This window comes from Macrotis lagotis, chromosome 2 (genome assembly GCF_037893015.1).
Source record: "Macrotis lagotis isolate mMagLag1 chromosome 2, bilby.v1.9.chrom.fasta, whole genome shotgun sequence".
Classification (NCBI taxonomy): Eukaryota; Metazoa; Chordata; class Mammalia; order Peramelemorphia; family Peramelidae; genus Macrotis; species Macrotis lagotis.
This window is the reverse complement of record NC_133659.1, coordinates 170,118,986-170,138,838: the sequence shown is the minus strand read 5'-3', so window position 1 is coordinate 170,138,838 and position 19,853 is coordinate 170,118,986. Positions and strand designations below refer to the sequence as shown.

General features: G+C 34.4%; 1 protein-coding gene across 10 annotated transcripts in view; it reads right to left on the bottom strand.

The window, feature by feature from the left end:
• Positions 1–19,853, bottom strand: part of BCAS3 (BCAS3 microtubule associated cell migration factor) — an 851,656-nt gene that overhangs the window by 441,389 nt on the left and 390,414 nt on the right. For 6 of the 10 annotated variants that reach the window (XM_074223544.1, XM_074223546.1, XM_074223549.1 and 3 more), the window contains exons 17-18: positions 14,289–14,333; positions 6,127–6,251 (exon numbers count right to left, since the gene is read on the bottom strand). In XM_074223544.1, coding sequence (XP_074079645.1) covers positions 6,127–6,251; positions 14,289–14,333 — 170 coding nt within the window. The remainder of the gene's footprint in view (positions 1–6,126; positions 6,252–14,288; positions 14,334–19,853) is intronic. The other 4 variants (XM_074223545.1, XM_074223547.1, XM_074223551.1 and 1 more) reach the window with 1 other exon arrangement.

Sequence of the window (19,853 nt, the reverse complement as noted above, 5' to 3'; positions counted from 1 at the left end):
AATAAGAGAACTCCTTAAAAATCAGAACTGACCAAATAGAAATCAAGATACAAAAGTTCACTGAAGAAAATAACTCCTTCAAAATTAAAGTGAAGCAGTGGCAGCACATTGAAAAACAATGAAAACAAAATCAAAAGAACTAAAAAAAAGAAGAAAATGTTAATTCCTCATAGTAAAATCAACTGATCTGGAAAACAGATTGGGGGAGAGATAAATTTAAGAATTATTTATCTATCTGAAAGCCAGGATTAAAAAAGAATCTAGACAACTACCTAGCCTGGACAATCTACTCACCAAAACTATGATAATTCTTCAAGGGAAAAAAAAATGGATATCCCAATGAGAGAGGGGTTATATAGGCCATAGCTCAATAGAAAATTCAACAGTCAGATGTAAGTTTCGAGAGAAACCCCAAAAAAGGCAAACAGGAAAGAAATCATCAGGGATTCAGCAAGGTTAAACCATTTACATTTCTACAGGGAAAGATGATATTAGGGTTTTTAGAAAAAGTATATATGGAAAGAAGGCACAAGTGTAAGGTGATTATGAAGTAAAGATATCTAAAAAGATAAAACTAAGGGTTGATTAAGAGGAATTCTATGGAAGAAGGGAAAAGGGAAAAATTAAGAGCACAGTAATATATCTGACAGAAAAGAGGTATAAAAGGACTTTTATAGTGAAGGGGAGGATAGATAGGGTGAAAGAAGAGAGAAAATAGGATAACAGGGGGGAAATACACAGCTAATAATCATAACTAGAAAAAATGTTAGATATTTTACCAATAAATGCTTTATTTTTCAAATATATAGAGAACTGAGTCAAATATAGAAAAAAGAATAGAAAGAAAGAAAAACAGAAAAATTCACAATTGATAAATTGTCAAAGGATATAAACAAGAAGTTTTCAGACAAAGTAATCAAAGCTATACATAGACATGAAAAAAATGCTCTACATCACTACTGATTAGAGAAATACAAATTGAGGCAACTCTGATATATCCCACACCTATCATATTAGCTAATATTATAGGAAAGAAAAATGACAAATGTTGGAGGTGATGTGGGAAAACTGAAACTCTAATATACTGTTGGTGGAGTTGTGAACTGATCCAACCATTCGAGAGCAATCTATGCCTAAAGTCCTATATATCAAATTGCTTTCCTTCTTAACAAAAGGAAGGAGGAAGAAATTTGGAAGTCAATTTTTTTAAATGAGTGTGAAAAATTGATTATATATATGGGAGGAAATTAAATAAATTAAAAAAAGAAAATTAGGATATATAAATGAAAAGACAAAGAGAGTGCAGGAAAAAGCACAGGAAGAATAGTGAATATTTTAATCTATATGATTCCCATCCTTAATATTCCACCAAAACTGCTCTCTCCACTAATGGGCTCTTTGTTGCCAAATCCAATGAGTCTTTTCCCTAAACTCATTATCCTTGATCTGTACTCAGCCTTTGACAGTGTTGATCACTCTTTCTCCTTAAAATTTTCTTCTCTCTAAGGTTTTTTGGGAGAAGGAGGGAAGGGGAGAGGGGGGAATGGGAGAGGAAGGAATGGGAAGAGGTGGGGAGGGGGGGAGGAAAAACAAAAAAGGAAAGAGTTTAGAAAGGAGGGAGGAAAAGGGGAAGAAAGAAAGTAGAGAAGGAGGAAGAAGTTGTGTTGCCCAGTGGGGTAGCTCTAAATACTATTCACAGAGGTTGTTGTTTGTCCTTCATGGAAAAGGACCATGACATCAGGGAGGTTAAGCCACACTAAATTTAAATAAGGGAGGAGGGTTGGGCAAAAGTTACCAGCCTTATTTTCTCTTTTGGAGCAGTCTTTTGGCACTACAGAGATGAGGCTTTCCCCATAAAGGAAGGGAATCAGAATACTTTTTACTCTCCACTGCCATTTCTAAATTCTCCTTTTGCCCTCATTCAGCAATTGCTACTCCTTTGACATATATTCTGTTAAAACTGATCATCCCATCCAGATGATGGTGTTATCCACTAATATATTTTTCTATATGTTTCTGAGAGTTCATTACCTGGTAAACTATCTTCTTCTACACCTCAAAATCTGCCCTTTTATTTCAATATGTTGAATGATTTTGCAAATATTCTAATGTCCCATTTTTTCAATTTCCTTAATCTCATGATTTATTACTCCATTATAACTCAAGTACAAGGGCTCACTATCACCCATACCTGCTTTGTTTCCACAATCACAAATGCTGACATTGCTTCATCTGGACAAAATATTCTAGCATTCCAATCTCTTGCTATCCCTTAGCTCTCCTCTTTTCAAGACCTCCAATCTCTCTACCCATCATATACTTAATTTAGCTATCACCCTTAATATGAAATTACTTTCCTACCTTCCAGATCTTCTCTTAATAGTTTAATACTTTAATTCCAAATTATTTTCTTATCCAATTGACAATTCATTTCTCTTCAAACTCCAATGCCAGAGTACTTCCACCATCTGACTCCTCCATTCCTATTCATTTGCTCTAAACAGGGCTAGAAGTCATACTACAGAGATGACTAAATTCACTATGAAATTTTATTATCTAACCTTAACTGTAGCATCAGTACCACAGAGTAAACTTAGTAATTGTAAAATTCAAAATAAATACTTTTTTAAAAAAGTAAACTTAGTACTTCTTCCTTATTGATTCTCTACCTCAATCTCCACAAAGTATGCTTCAAACCTTCTCTGCTCATACTTCTCCTACTACTTTTTCCAACTGACTCTCTTGGCTGAGTAACTTGCCACTGACTTTACTGAGAAAACTGAGGTCACTCACCATAATCTTCTCTTTTCTTCATAACAACTCCTTTTTATCATTCCCTAGGCACTCTGCATTTCTCAGGCTCTGACAATAAAGTAGGTCTTAACTTTGACAAGACCTGTTCTTGTACTTGTATCTTTATTCTCATCCCAACACACTTCCAACCAGCAGATTCCTTTTGTATGCTCTAAAAACATACTCATAATTTAAAAACTTTGAAAAGATCTTACAATCCCTTCATGTTATTGTCTTCTATTTTCAAGTGTTTCTATACCAAATTCCAAGAAAAAGCTATATTCATGTATCAATTTTCTATTCTCTTGCTGACCCCTCAACCTTTAGCAATATTGCTTCTGTCCTTAATAGAAACTACTCTAGAAGTAGATCTACAAATATTAAGCATTTCCTAACTGACAAATCTGATGGTCTTTGAACCCTTATCCTTCTTGACCTCTATGTAGCATGAAAATGTTAATCACTTTCTCCTAATAGATATTCACTCCTCACTAATCTTCATGACATTATTTTCTCTTGATTTTCCAGAATGATTATGTCTCTTCTGTTTACTTTGTTGGCTCATCATTAACATCATGGCCACTAAATGGGAATACAATCCTAAACTCTATCCTTGTTCCTCTTTTCCTCTTTTTCACTCAGTGACCTCATCAGTTCCCCAAACAATTCCCATGATTCTCTAATCAGTATATCTAGTCCCAGTCTCTGTAAGAGCCCCTCCCAAATCACCAATTCATCTACAACAAAGTCAAAACTTTCTTTCTCTTCCTATACCCTCCCTACTTTAAAATCTAACTATTTTTGTATAAGGGATCACCATCCTTCCAGTCTTAGAGACTTATAACTTTGGTGAAATTCTCCATTTCTCATTCCTTATTCAATGAACTCTAATGGTTCCCTATCTAAGATCAAATATTAAATCCTTGGTTTGGTATCCAAAGTCCTTCATATACTGACCCACTCCCACCCTCCTAATCTTCTTATACCTTACCTTTTCCCTCCACACCCATATTCTGGAATCCATTCTCCTTGTTCCATCAGAGCTCTCACATTCATATTCTTCTCCCAAGTCATATGGGTACCAATCCATTTTAGGTCCCTAGTACTTCTCACATAGACTATTGCAAGTGCTTCTTTTATTGGTTTTTCCTGGCTGAAGTCTCAACTCAACACAATTCATAATCTAAACAGTTGCCAAAGTGATTTTCCTAACATATGATTCTGAATGAAGGAACTCATCTAATTTCCTTTGCCCTAGTTCCCCAGTTCAATAAACTCCAGTAGCATTCTATTACCTCCAGGATCAAACATACAATTCTTTATTAGCATTTAAAATCCTTAACAATCTGGCCCCAGTGTACTTGTCCAGCTTCACTGTACATGACCCTTCAATAATGAGGCTAATCAGGTGGTGCTGGTATTTCTATCCTCAATGCTAAGTATAATACTCAGCTCATAACAAATACTCGAGAACTGCTTTTTGACTGACTAAATAAGAATGAAAGCTCCCCACAAGCAGGAATGGTGTCTTTACCTTTCTATGTACTCCCACCACTTAGCATAGGGACAAACACATAGCAAGCATTTAAAAAAATACATGCTGACAAATACATTTAAAATGTTTTACACACACACACACACACACACACACACAAACACACATGAAAGACAAGAAGAAAGTTCAGAGAAGGAAACAGGTAGAGAATGTTTTTGTCAATACTGAATCAAATTTAATATACATTAATAAAAAATTTTTAAAAAAATTTCAGCCTTTCATGTGATATTCTCTTTATGTATTGAAATATTTCATTTTTAAAAATTAAAATAAAAACAATAACTGAAAGCATGAGGGAAAAGGGGGAGCAGCTGGGTAGCACAGTGATGAGCCTTGGCACTGGAGTCAGAAGGACCTAAGTGCAAATTTGACATCAGGCACTTAAGAATTGCCTGGCTGGGTGGCTAGGTGGCATAGTGGATAAAGCACTGGCCTTGGAGTCAGGAGTAACTGGGCTCAAATCTGGTCTCAGACACTTAATAATTACCTAGCTGTGTGGCCTTGGGCAAGCCACTTAACCCCATTGCCTTGTAAAAACCTAAAAACAAAAACAAAAACAAAAAAAAAACACCAAACCAGTATAAGAATTGCCTGCAACCACCCCAAAAAAAGAGAAAAGAAAAAAAAAAGCATTAAACAACATTAAAGAAAAAATCAAATACACAACTATAGAGTAGTAGTACTATGCAGAGTATTGGAAAAGAAGTTTGAAGAATTGAGTTCAAATCTTACCTACACTATTCATGTGCCCTAGGACAAGTAGGGTTTTAAGCTTGGTAGGTCTGGTTTTATCACCTGTAAAATGAGGAGTCTAGACTCAATCAATGGTCAGCCAAGGTCCCCTTTGGCTTTATATGATCCTGTGAGATGGTGACAGAAGGATGGAAGAAGAAAAGAATATCCAGAAGAGAGAGTTAACAGTAAATACTACAGAAAAGTGAAGGAGGATGAGAACTGATTAAAGGACATTAGGGAATTAAGAGATTGTTAAATCATCTCAGAGAAATGCAGTACTGAAGTTTGAAGGTAGAGAACAAGGCAATGAGGACTGAGTGATGAGAAAAGATGTAATATCAGTGATTATAGTCAAAAGTCTTTCTAAAAACTTAGTCATTGGAGGGAACAGAATAAAGTAGGTGCTAATCTTGCTGTGTTTAAGAATAAAAAGAATGTAATCTCCTTGAGAATAAGGATTGATTAATTCTTTGTCTTTCTAACCCTAGTGTGGAACACATAATAGGTGCCTAATAAAAGCTTTCTGACAATTGATTAAGTTTCTAAATAGTGGAAAAGGGCTTAGAAGTAGGAAGATAAGTGTCCTTTTCTTCTCAGAAGGGAATAGTACCTGGTTCTGAAGTCATATGAAAGTTTCTATTGAAAAAAAACCCTGCTATTTCTAGAGCAGTTCTAAGATCCCAATTTTAGATAAGCATGCATGGGAGAAAATCTGCATGCAATCCAGATCCCTACTGAATAATCAGCTTATTTGTTGCAATATAGATATAAACTAATATTGAGACCTGAATTCATACTTCTCCATCTGCACAATTCTCAGAAATGCCAATTCTGATAATATACCCCATGGCCTTTCATTTTTCACACATAGGGAAAGGCTATCCTTTCCTTCTTAACCCTATAAAAGGTGATCATAAAGAACTGAGGAGATATAAAAAATTGAGAGGATATTCAGATTTATTGAAATAACTACAAGGCAATTTAGCAAAAAGAAAAAATTATCCTTAAAGGGCCAAATATGCAATTTCAATAAAGATACAAACCTTTTTCTCGTTTCAGACTGGGATTATTTGCAAACCAGGATCTAGACATTCCAAAGATGGCAGCCACACAGAATTCTCCTCCCATTGATTTGCTGGGTGAAATCTGGGGGGGTGGTTTAACTTTGCTTTAAAAAAACAAACATACACACAGAAGAGAAAAACAAAAAATGAACATAGTAAAATAAGATCCCATTAAATAAGAATAGAAGTCTTTTCTAATTTCACCTCTTACAAGTCATCTACTTCCCCTGTCTAAGGTCATGCATTTGCCATAAGGTATTCAATTGACAGGAAATCTGTGTTCGACCTACACTAAGACAGAAATAATGTTAAAGCTTCAATGATTTATTAAGTTAACTTCAAAGGTAAAAGAAAACTGACTTTGTTGTTATATTTGCTAAAATAAAAGGTCAGTTTTTTCATTTCAATATCACCTTTTATGTGAAGACAAAAAAAAGAGAAGTGGATCTAACACAAACCTCTCACAATAACAACAAAATTATTCATCGTTCAATTTCAGTTTTTAAGTTGGAAACACAGGATGTGGGGTTGGCAATATGTGGGAGATAGAAGAGAATGGAGACAACACATACACCCATAATACTGAGTACCAAAATAACCAGATTGCACAGAATGAAACCCCAAAAATGCTTTCATTCAAAATGCCACAGACAATGTGCATGTAGTAGATCTAATGATATGCAATTACATTTGTTGGTCTTCCTATTTGGTATTTATTTTTCCCTCCTTGTTCCTCAAAAATGATGTGTCTGTTGCTAGTCAGAGAATAGAGTGGTTAAAGAGTAAAGCAAAGGTCGAAGGGCCTCTGGGTGACTTAGGCACCCAAACAGAATCTCTGCTTCCTTTATGTTTTATGGACAAATGCAGAGGAATCCTATGCATTATTCTAACTACTACCCAAAAAAAGTGTATCCTTTTTCTTTTCCATTATACAAACTTTCCTCAAATAAAGGCTCACCTTTTTACCTTGTTAGCTTTTTGGCAGCAGATTTTCTTCTCTTTCCTAAAATTCTTACACATAATTTTACACTATTTAGCACTGATTCTGTTAATATTCATCTAATACCTTCATCTCTCAGATTAGAAGTTTTGCAGAATCATTTGAGATACATTGTCTTATTTGGAGGCAAGTGGTAAAGAAATAAAAGTGCTGGACTCTGGGTCAGGAAGACCTGTTGGCAAATCCTGCCACAGATAGGATTCATGCAGAATTTTGGGCAAATTACTTAACCTCCTGTAGCCTCAATTTCCTTATCTGTAAAAACAACTTCTCTTACTCTCCTCGCCTCTCTCTCTCTCTCTCTCTCTCTCTCTCTCTCTCTCTCTCTCTCTCTCTCTCTCTCACACACACACACATACACACACTTCCTTCTTATGTCCTCATTTCTTTTTCTATTTTATACCTTTTGGCATTTAACAAATTTCCTATGAAACAGACCATCTTTGAAGCAGTTCCTACTTCTCAGGTCTCAACTTTACCTGAAATGTTCTAAGGTTCATAAAGTAAACATTACTGTGCTAGGTGGTGCAGTGGATAGACCACCAGCCCTGGAGTCAGGAGCACCTAAGTTCAAATCCAGAATCAGATACTTATTTTAATAAATATACAGCTGAGTGACCTTGGACAAGTTGCTTAATCCCACTGCCTTGCAAAAAAAAAAAAAAAAAAAAAGAAATGTATTAATCACTTGAGTGAGTGAGGCTCCCCACCCCAATTTTCCTGAAATCCTCTGCATTTCAGCTATCACCTTAATTCTTCTAAATTCAAGATCTTTTGGAAGTCCGAAGTCAATGCTTCAATGTAGCAGTAGAAAAATCACATGTTCCAGTGAGGGAGCACATTGTTACCAATCCCACACACTGGCCTGATTAGTCCTGACTATTCCACTAAGCATCTGTGAAAAAGGGTCAAATCCTAGCCTCAGCACTTATTGGGTGATCTGGACAAAGTGCTTTTTTTTATCTTGGCTTCAGTTTTCCCCATCTTTAAATATAGATAATGATAACGATTAGGACTACAGCTACAGGGACAGTGGATAGAGCACTAAGCCTGGAATCAAAAAAATCTGAATTCAAATCTGGCCTCAGATACTAGCTGTGTGTTCCTGGAGCAAGTAATCCTGACTGCCTCAGTTTGATCATCTGTAAAATGAGCTAGAGAAGGAAATGGCAAACTACTACAGTAATCTTTATTAAGAAAATCCAAATGGGGTAAGAAAGAATCACACACAACTAAAACAATTAAACAAAATAACTACTATGCAAGGTTCTCAAACTTGGAAAACTTTAGAGCATTATGAAAATGTGAATTATTAATACTATTATTAGTATAGAGTGAACTAAAATTAAGCTACTAAAATTAAGTCTGCATTAAGAAAACAATTTTCCATTTTGTTTTGTAAGAAAGTGAAATAAATCTAAATATTATGTATTCTCAGAGGAGAAAGGTCAGTGACAATTCTATCATTTTCAGATAAGTACTTGCAAATTTATATATGTTCTATATTCATATATGTATTTGAAGGGCAGCTCCCTATATTAATAATACATCAGTCCTTAGACAACAAAACTGAACAGCTTCATAAAAGCAGGATCAAAGAGTAGCAAATAGGTGTAGAGGGAGGGGGCAGGTTGAATTGATAGAAGATGGTTAACAACTTAACTATTCATTTTCTCACCATGCTTGCAGATCACATGCCAAGTGACTAAAGTAGCTCAGAGAAACAAGAGAGAATACACTTGCTTCTTCAGCAAAACAGAACTTATCAAATACTCTGCATAATAAACTGACAGGTATAGATTTGAGCAAATGGCCACTTTTCTATAGAGAACCATCAAAAAGAAGAAATATGTTGGGGAGGGGAGAGCAGGTTGCACTAAAAAAGCATCAATCTACTCCCAGGATGTTTAAAAAGAAAAAAGAAAAAAAGAAAAAGAAAAAAGACATTGTGTGAATTTACCAGAGTATCCTATAGCTTAATCAAGTAATGCTAAGAACTGAACTCTGAGGTATTTACAAAGTCTTGCACATTATGAGCTCTCTCACATCCAACAATGCCCCCCCACACACCCCAATTCCCCCAAACCATCAATAAAATTATCACTTACAGATGCTCACTGACTCCTGAAGAGATTAAAGGAAAAGCTTAAAGGTACATCAATAGCTCTTAGTATTTGTTTCGGTATTTCTTTATATTGCCAGATCCCACAATCAGTGCTCAATAGATGATCAAAGTTGTTGGCTTCCCTGAAAATTGCTTACTGCCTTTCCCAGTGACACAGCTGGGGAATGGGTATGTGGAATACTTGTAGAAAGGGATAATTTAATTAAAGTCTTCCCATCATCAAGATACATGGAAAAAATTTACTTCAGCAAAACAGGGTCATCCAAGAAATATCCCAGAAAAATGGGAGCCAGGAAAAGAGCTGAAGTGTGTAAAGCAGAGATTTCTTGTATTATTGTCAAACTTCTCCTGAACCACAACTTCCAAAAGAAGGAAATAAAAAGGTTGACATAACTCCACCTTTTCTGCATCAGCTCAAAGGCAGCATGGAAAGAAAAAAGTTCAGAAAACTGTCAAATTGAAGCTGCATGATTCAGGAAGTCAAAAGATTTTTAAACCAGCATCTGACAAGGGTATTATCATGGGCAACTATTTATGTCCACAGAGTCAAATGCTCCTATTTCAAAATAATCTTTCATAGACAGAAAAATGAAACCCTGTAAAACAATCACTGGCAGTGAAACCATTTAATGTGGTTTATTTAGAAAATTCTCTAGTAATTTCAACCACTTCTTTGGAAAATTATTTTGATCCTCAAATTTTTCCAATTCTTCCATATCTCATTCTTCCTATAAAGAGAATTTGACAAATTTCAATATAAAACACTTTCCATCAGAAAATAATTTCTAAACCTGAGGGGTCTGGAGGCTTTGTCTCCTCTGAAAACTTCCTACCCCCAGCTCTGTTAAAATAATGGATAACATAAATATGAGGAAAATATCATTTGTATCTGAATGGGATTTTAGGAAAGGCAGTGAGAAACTATTTCTACTGATTATTGGAGTAAATGAGATTAAAGCCTCATGATGAGCATAGGTGGTGGTAATGGACTTGTTTTTACTAGAAAGTACTGCTCTTTGCTGCCCCTTAACCTGTCAGCATCTCATACATTATCCCCCAGGCAAAAATTAAAAGGTAGTTTTGGTTTAATTTTACCAAACCCAAAGCAACATGTGCACCAAAACAATTTTTACCACTTCAAGCCAAGTCACGAATCTAAATCACTATATTTACCAAATCAATGGTGGCAGTGTGCTATTCTTAAGAAAGAAAAGAGGGGAACAGTTTAAGTAAAAGACTTTAGTCCATCTAATAGACTATATAGACTATATAGAATTGTTCTTATTGAAAAAAGGAGTTGTGGAAATGTTAGCGTTACTGGGTAAGTCATTTGGAGATGTTACTGAAACCCTAGTTTTTTTCCCATGTTGGTTCTTACTGCTTGAAGATAATCAAGCAAAGTCAGATAGTAAGCTTCTCCTGTAGTCCTTTTATTCTATTCAAACTCAAATGCAAATATTTTGGGGAAATTTCCAGGTCTGTAACAAGAACAGCTTTAATATTATAGGAAAAATATTTCCTTTTCTCTGGATGACTTTACTATGTGCCATTGGATGAGATATGCCCAGTTAGTACAAGCAGAGGCAAATCCATATGCCCTGGTGAGATGAAAACAAACACAAAGCACATAAAAAAACAGAGGCACTAAAAACACCAAAAAAAAAAAAAAATGAGACAATACATTTAAGATTTATTTTGTAAAACTCAGAAAAAATACTGATGAAAATGACCCTAGTGGTACAGTATCACCTAGTAAAGTACCCAAGTCCATTTCCCTTTCATTTTTCCTCATCTAAAAGCTACAACATTAATTTGTGGGTTCTCTCATTGTTTTGTTCCTTCCTTCCTAGCTTTACTGAATATACACTAAGCAGGAAAACTGAAAATATTTGCTCTTAAAAAGATAGGATAATAATAGAATTAGTCCTCCAATCAGACACACAGATTATTCTTGAAGACTAAAGTTTTACTTGATGAGCATGATTAAAGTAATAAAAGTACATATTCAAATTAAGTTCAATACTTCTATCAAAGGAAAATGTTTTTCTCTCCCCCCAAAAAAGGGTTTAAGAAATTCTGCATAAGCATTTTTTACTTTAAATTTTTTGTTAAAAGCACCAATAAAGAAATAAAAAACAAACATAAAATAAGGAAAAATATTTAAAAATTCATACCATTTAACAAAATAGAACTAGACAAATCAAGAGACACAAAACTAAAACAGATGTTTATTCTCCCTGAAACTTTTACATTTTGCAAAAACATTATTAATAAATTAAATTCTATTTCAAAGTCTGTTTCAAAGAAAAAACAAAACTGGCCATAATTTGTCATGTACTGTTAAGTAATGTATTTAACAACTATAAATATTTTGCTTAAATGGAAATCATGCCTTTCAAAGAAGCTGAATTTATTATACAGTCATCTTGTTTCAAGTTCCTCATCAAATGGGTAATGTATCTCAGAACATATATGAATACAAAAACACTGTCAAAATAAATATTACATAATTCTTAGGGTGTTAAAAATTAACTCAAATACAGAAATAATTCAAACAGCATTGGTCTCACTGTAGGCATACTTTAAACAATATATTTTAAGCAATCATTAAAAATAATCATAATCATTCTATTGTATATAATTAGAAAACAAATAAAATCATTATAATCATTATTTCTTTTTAAATTTACATTTTCCCTATTTATACTTTTACTCTTCTATTTTTGATCCAATTAAAACTCATGCAGAGATTGGTCAACTAAGCTGACTTAAAAATATACTCTTCTAAAATCAGCACTGATGAATCAAAGAGGAATTAGTGTCCTTACCAGAAAACTAACACCAGGCAAAGGAACTATGCTAAAATTGGCACACTTGATAAACTTAATAAAGTGCCAGAAAGAAGAACATGAAAAAGTGTGATTTACCAAAAGCCAAAAAGTCCTTAGACAACTTCATCCATGTTCTCTGCTCTATAAATCCTTAGGAAGTAGGGTAAGAGTTTTGCATTTTGATTTGTGACAATCTCAAAAAACTGCCCTTTAGTAATACAATATAGAATACTTTTCTCATAGAAATACCTTGCATTCATCTGCTTACCATAGTTTTCCTTGCAGATTAGTAAATAAAAATATATTCTCCAAGCTGATGATCAATAATAAAGAAAATAACAACCCCCCCAAAAAAATAACCTATTAAAACAAAGAAACTCTTATAAACATGTAAGAAGCTGTCAAATCTATATTCATTTGGTTGCTATAATTTGAAGTTTCATTAAAATTTAATGGAAAAAACATGCACTGTGAGGCAAAGAAACTTTTTAAAGAGAGCTTTTTTTGTTCTATCCAAGTCTGCATAAGTGAGTAAAAACGAGTTTCTCGTGTGCTAATGATGGCATCAAACAAACCACAAGGCAGTCTTCTGAAAGACAGGCAATGATTTAAAAGACTCCTATATTTCATATATCCCTTTCTTTAATCTGACTCTTTTAATCTTGTTTCAGCCCAAAATCATTTCTGGTCAACAAGTGCCTTTGTTTAAGTTTGAAGAGCCCACAAGTTTTGGATCGAACGGTCCTTTCTTATTTTCACACAACATTTGCTACTCCATCCATTTTACTAACCTGATTTTTTTCTCCTTTGTACTTAATAGAAGATATTCATTCTAAGATGAATTTAAATTCCAAGTTCTTTTCCAAAAGCTAGGGAAGAAGTTCACTTCTGTGCATGTGGAGAGTGTTTTTGTTTGAGGTGGTATAATTTGGTTTTTCAGGGCCCAGTCTCATTACAAGTTGCACTGGAAAGGCATATGTTTAATATATTCTAGAAAAACTGGATAATGTCAGTTAAGAATATTAATAAGACAATTTAAATGATTCAAGGGCTTTAATTCTACTCGTACCATTCTTGTTATGCTTACTCCAAATTCACCCAAGAGTGGTGATTTCACAAGCATCCCAGTACCTTGGGAAGTGATTTAAAACTTTTTGCTTACATATCATACTTACAACTACTTGGTTGAAAAGGGAAATTCTACTTTCATTCCTATACAAGCCTACTTTAACATTAGTTCAAATACCTGCAACATCTAACTCCTTAAATGTCTTCTTAGTTAATACAAGTGACCTTAGAAAAAAACTTAAACTTCTCTTTTCTGAGGGAGACACATTTAGGAGTAAATCCTGGTCCCATGGTAATGGAGTGATGGGAAAAGTTCCTATTAGCACTTAAATAAAATATAAATGCAAATCTCCCCCAGAAACCTGGAATAGCAAGTTAGGAAAAAAAAAACTACTACCCTGGAGTCCAGTGAAAAATCAGTGCTTAGTTCTTCCACATGATTCTAATTCTAAAAAAATAATAATAATAATTCAATGGAAAACTATATTGACTTTTCAAAATGACCTAATTTTTCCTTTATGTAGTAATAATAAACATAAATTCTTATTTTTAATTCAGATATTCATACAAAACATATAAACAAGTATTATTTTGAATTTTTCAACATTTTCTTTGCTGTTTTCCTCTTGGTCTTTTTTTTAATTTTAATTTTCTTTTGCTCATACCTAAAATGCATCAAAATAATTTTCTGGGCTGAACTAAGGAAAATTCAGCAAAAATCTCTTTATTGCATTTTGTGCCATATCACACATTAATTTACACAACAAATCCAACATTTCTTCTCTACATCCATTATAATGTACAAGAGTTTTCATCATAGTAATGAAAGTTTCATCCTTATATTCCTAAGAATAATAAGGGAGTTCAACTACAATTTTTACTTTTTAAAGCAATAGTATAAAGTTTTCCTTTTATGTATGAAATAATTAGGGCGTAGAAAAGTTGCTTTTCAAAAGTTTGGATGTCAACAGTCATCTCCCCACCTAAAAACTACCAAATTTGCAGTGCCTCCAGCTGTGAATCAGCCCATGCAGTTGAAAACAAAACTACAAAACAGGGTTACTTTCCGTGAGTACAACAAATGAATTAGGCATGCGGGGATTGAACTGGGACTCACCATGGGGCTTTTATGGAAAAACACCCCGCTCCAAACAGATAAGGCCTTCATGTAAAAGGGGGGAAAAATGCACAAAAAATTAGATGAGAACTCATTAACATTAACAAGTACAGTGTACATCATGCTGTTAAGGATTAAGCATAAAAATATCCAAATAAGTTAATTGTTTGCAAAGCCCCTGCCAATATTATAACAATATCCATGGATTTCATGCAGTCAAGTAGTCTAAAAATTTTCTATTCGTCCCCCACCCCTTTATTTTAGCACCCATGTAGGATTCACAAGATAAAGTCAAGTGAAATCCATAGCTAAGGGCTCTTCAAACACTCGATTCAAATACAATAATCAGATGGAGAAAATAGTAGCAGTGTCAATAGCAACAGATGTGTGGATATGCATAATGAAATGTTTAAAACTGAAAAAAGATAGCTGAATATCAAATTTGAAATAAAGTGAGTGACCTGTATCTTCTTGTTCTTATTCCCTAGTGGCAATCTGAGGCTGCCCAGAAATCATAAAACTTTCCCAAAAATGCTCATGTGATAACAAATACAAGAGTATATTGCTGGGTAGAAGGGACAAATATAAGGTACAGTAACAAGCTTTTATTATGATTTTCTGTCCCTGTTTTTTTGGTTACATTCCAGGAAATTAGCATGCAGCTTAATAGTATTGCAAGACATTCACTTCCTACCACTAATCCTCTATGGACTAACTTGGAAAGCAGCAAAATAAAACCACAGTCAATTGTTTTAAACAAAACTTAGGATGAAAAATCAAACGCCAGCATTAAATCTAACATGCATTTCTATTACAAAATATCCAATTCACAGCAAAATAATATGTAGTTCTTACACATAAGAGTAGGAATTTCAATTAAATCAAAACTCCAATGAGCTCTCTTTGAAAAGTATGAGAGGTGGAGGCAAATATTATAAAACACTTGAGACACATTTCACTAAACTTCTATTATTTTTCATTATTTCTGTTAGTTACTGATGATCTCTTGGTGCTTAGTAAATACAGAAATAGAAGATGAAAATATAGCAAAATACTACCATAATATAGAACAACAGTCCTAATGAGAAGATGACCAGATTTTGGCACATTGCCACAAAAAAGGAAAGAGAAAACAAAGCATAAAAAGCAAATTAAATACTAAGAAAAAAAGAACAGCTATAAGCTATAAAAACAGAAAATTAAGAGATCATCTTGATACAAATATATCACAGTTAATTTACATAATTAGAAGGCAATTACCAATGAAAGATGTTTCTTTAAAATTCATTAGTCACTTACAAAGGCTGACCTATTATGTAAACAATAACAAATAAAAAGGTAAGTAAGATTGTGGACCCTCTGGTCTAAAGGAACTTCCAGACTAGTAGAGGAAACTTACAAATAGCTTTAATGCAATTGAGTGAATAAAAGTAAAACGAGAGATAATCACCAAATACCTTTTCCAAACTAAAAGGTTCAAGTATACAGCAAGCATGGCTATCATAAGAACCAAGTCATTTCTCCCTTGTCCTACCACTAACTTGAAAACAAATGTGGTTTTCCTAGTTAGTCTTGGAACAGAATTTTCCTTTCTTAAAGCATTGTTCTCTAATCACTATGGCGATCATTCGTGTCGGGTTCACTGATCAAAACAATGCAAAAGTGCCAGTTCTTGAAATCCAGAAGTCTCTATGGCTTGAGTAGTCTAGGTTGACAAAGACCATTTTTAGTTAAAGTTTGCTATATCCATCTCACTGCCCTACCCTCAGCTGATATATCTCAAACTAATACAAAATTAAAACTCATTTACAATGAGATGAAGAAGGAATTTGGATCTTTGACTTATCCTTTGCGACTTCAGGCTTTTAATACTATGGCCCCAATGAAAGAAGATAAAGTATAATTCCTAAAAATTCAGTCTCATCTTTAAAAAATATTCAACATTCCCAAAACAAATACTTGAATTGTAAACACACACACACACACACACACACACACAAACAGCTGATTTCTTATTAAGTAGCAATATGTTATCAATGTTGCAATCCTGTGTCTACTCTCTTTTCTATAATAGCCCAAAAGCAGATGTTGTAGTGCATAACAAACCAGAATAAGCAGCAAACTGATATAGTAGCGGCAATCTATCTTTCCTTATAATGTAAAATGTAGGAAATGAAACTCACAGAGACCTAGAGCTCTTCATATCTTTAATATCAGCCCAGTGCAAAAGGACTTAAAAGCACACATGGCCCTAGAAAAAGGGGTGGCTTAGGGGGCACATGTTCATTGTGGTATGTCTTCCCTTTTCCTCCCTCCCCATTAACCTGGACCACAGCCATATGCATGTAAAAGGAGACCTGTTGAACTCCAAAGAGCTGTGGTAACTGACATATTTACTGACTTTTTGTAGGGAGTGTCAGCTGTTCTTTTGAAAAGTGGCTGCTTCATCTCCTTTCATCGGGGGCAAAAGAATTAATTTCTAAAGTCACAAAGAACAAGCCCAAAATCCAGCTGTCTTGTTTAGTTTGTCTAATGGCAAACCAGCTGCGCATTTTAGATTTTGGATAGGTCAATAGAATATAATATAGGCAACTCTGTATAACCCCTAGGCAACTTAAACCAAAGTATTCCTGGATCTTGAGGACTAGCAAATCAGCATTGGTCGGAGGTTTAAAAGTCTAACCAATAAGGATTAACCACTCTGTGCAAAAAAAAAAAAGTATATGTCTGTTCTAATTGGATTCTAAGTTTAGAAGTAAAGGGGAATACTGTGAAGAATAAGATCAAAAGAAATAGTCCTATGTTTTAGAGCCATTTATATGACATGGAAAAATGGCTTGAAGTCTGGCTGATTTCAGCTATCCTAGCTAATAGGAAGGAATAGTCTTCTGCACCAAATTCTGAAGTCTTTTAAGTATGGGCTGCATTTCTAAACATGCATACTGAAATGGCCATAGCACCAAATGGGCCATACTCTGAAATAAGACAAATAATATAGGCAAAACTTGCCAAACATTAGAAAAAAGATCAATTGTTTATGACAATATTTTCAATGCCAACTGTAAGGAATACTAACAGTCATTTTTGCTAAAAGAAAAATATTAGTGGGCAGATGAAGACTCAAAATTTGGTGAGAAATACAGAATGTTTAAAATATTCCCATTATTAATTCAGCTGATAATGTCTTAGATATCAGGCCTTTCAGAACTAGAAGAACATTGTGCACCCTAACAGCAACACAGGGATGATGATCAACCTTAATGGACTTGGTCATTCCATCAATGCAATAATCACGACAATTATAGAGCACCTGCAATGGAGAATATCCTCTGTACCCAGAGAAAGAACTGTGGAGTTTAAACAAAGACCAAAGTCTATACCTTTAATTTTGTTTTTAAAAAAGTATCTTATTTACTACATAGGTTTGCTGTCTGTAATATTTTATTTTCTCTTCAAGGATATGATTTCTTTCCCAACACATTCAATTTTGATCAATCTATAGCATGGAAACAATGTGAAGATTATCAGACTGCCTTCTGTTGGGAAGGATGGGCATTGGAAACGGAGGGTGCAGGAAGAATTGTAAAATTCAAAACCTAAAAAGAAAATGATAGCAGAAACTACTATTGTATATAATTGGAAAACAAATGAAATGCTAATTAAAAAAAAAAAGAAATCAGGGCTTTCCACTTGATAGAACAGCAAAGGACCAAGTATAAATATTGTGGGGAATTGAGCCTCTAGAGTAAAGCTCTAGGCTACTCTGTTCAAAATAATAAAGAATTGTACTTGCTCATGTTTCTTTACGGATGAATTCCAGAACCATAATGCCTGTGATGGATTCTGCGTGCCAATCTCTGATGAATAGCAACTGAAACAGACTCATTTTCCACACATATACAAGCAAACAACTCTTCATGTCTTTCCCATGCTTTAATTCTGATTTACTGCTAATTTGATTTTGTTGTCCTCTTTTTAGGAGACTTGTGGCATTGTTAGCACTCACTCTTTTGGACTGTAGGACAAATGGTGGTTACAAGAGACTAAGTTTTCTGATCTCAGAATACATTCAACATGTGGAGGATTTTCTTTATAACCAAACTTCATAATAGGGAAAAATTTTAAAGGAAAAATCTAGGCATAAACCACCACTAGATATTTTTATCTACATTCTCTTCTCTTTTTGGGAAGGAAGGAAGGAAGGAAGGAAGGAAGGAAGGAAGGAAGGAAGGAAGGAAGGAAGGAAGGAAGGAAGGAAGGAAGGAAGGAAGGAAGGAAGGAAGGAATCAAGGAACAAAAGAAAGGAGAAAAAAAGAAAACGAGTAAATAGGGATGGATTGAATTCCTTTTTTTTTTTGGATTGAATTTCAAATAAAAAAATGTCTCACTTGTAAAACTTTTCAGGAAGGAAAGGCATATTGGTTCTATTGCTACTAAAAGTTCTGTGACTCATTGTACTGGAAAGAGAACACTGAAACCAATGGTGATGAGAAGGTAACCAAGAAGCAGTTTTATGAGGATGATAGTGACAAATGTAAAAGCTCATTGTTGATAAAGTCAAAAAATTCTGCATTCAAAGAAGAAAACATTTATCTTTAAATTCCTTTCCTATCAATGATTTGTCAGTGATTTCCTCCCAACCTGAGCATATCTATCCTGTTCTAATTTAAAAACAACAGAGGAATTGAAACTTACAGATCATATATAATGAAGACAGACAGACTGCAGAACCTTAACTCTTACCATGACTATTTCAAAACTCCTTCCATTTATTGTAAGCATACATATCTTTCCATCTGTCCAGTTAATATGACCCTTGGTCCATACACCCCAGAGGAATCAGGAGTGCTAGAAGCTCCTTCAAAAAACACCTGCTGGTATTAATGGGACAGTAAGATGATGCAATGGACAGAACACTGTTCCTGGAGTCAGGAGGATCTGAACTCAAATTCGAATTCAGACACTTGATACTTACACTGTGTGATCTTGGGCAAATCACATAACCCCACTGCAAAGAAAAACCCAACAAAACAAAAAACCAAAGAAACAAACATAGGGATAGGGCTAATAAGATAAAATGTCTTCTACAAAATTAAAAGCAAGCCTGCTGGGCTTGAACAGGTATTACAATTCGGATAAAATTAAGCTTCATTGACTCCTGGTATAAGAACTCAGCAATGTCTGGTTGAAGACTATCACTACATATCTAGTCAGGAAGAAAAACATAGACGCTTTTGACAGCAGACAGAAAATTTCATATAGTTTTTTTTTAATTTTTACAAGGCAATAGGGTTAAATGACTTGCCCAAGGTCACCCAGCTAGGTAATCATTAAGTGTCTGAGGCAAGATTTGAACTCGGGTCCCCCTGAGTCCCAGGGCTTATGCTCTATCCACTGCACCATCTAGCTGCCCTTATCAAAAGTTTGAAAATCTCATACAGCACTGTTTTATAATTGGTATTGAGTCATAAATCAGATATCCACTTAAAGCAGACTAGTGTACCATAACAGGATTATACCTGACTTTTGTAACAGAAAATAAGATCTGTTGACATGTAGTATAGT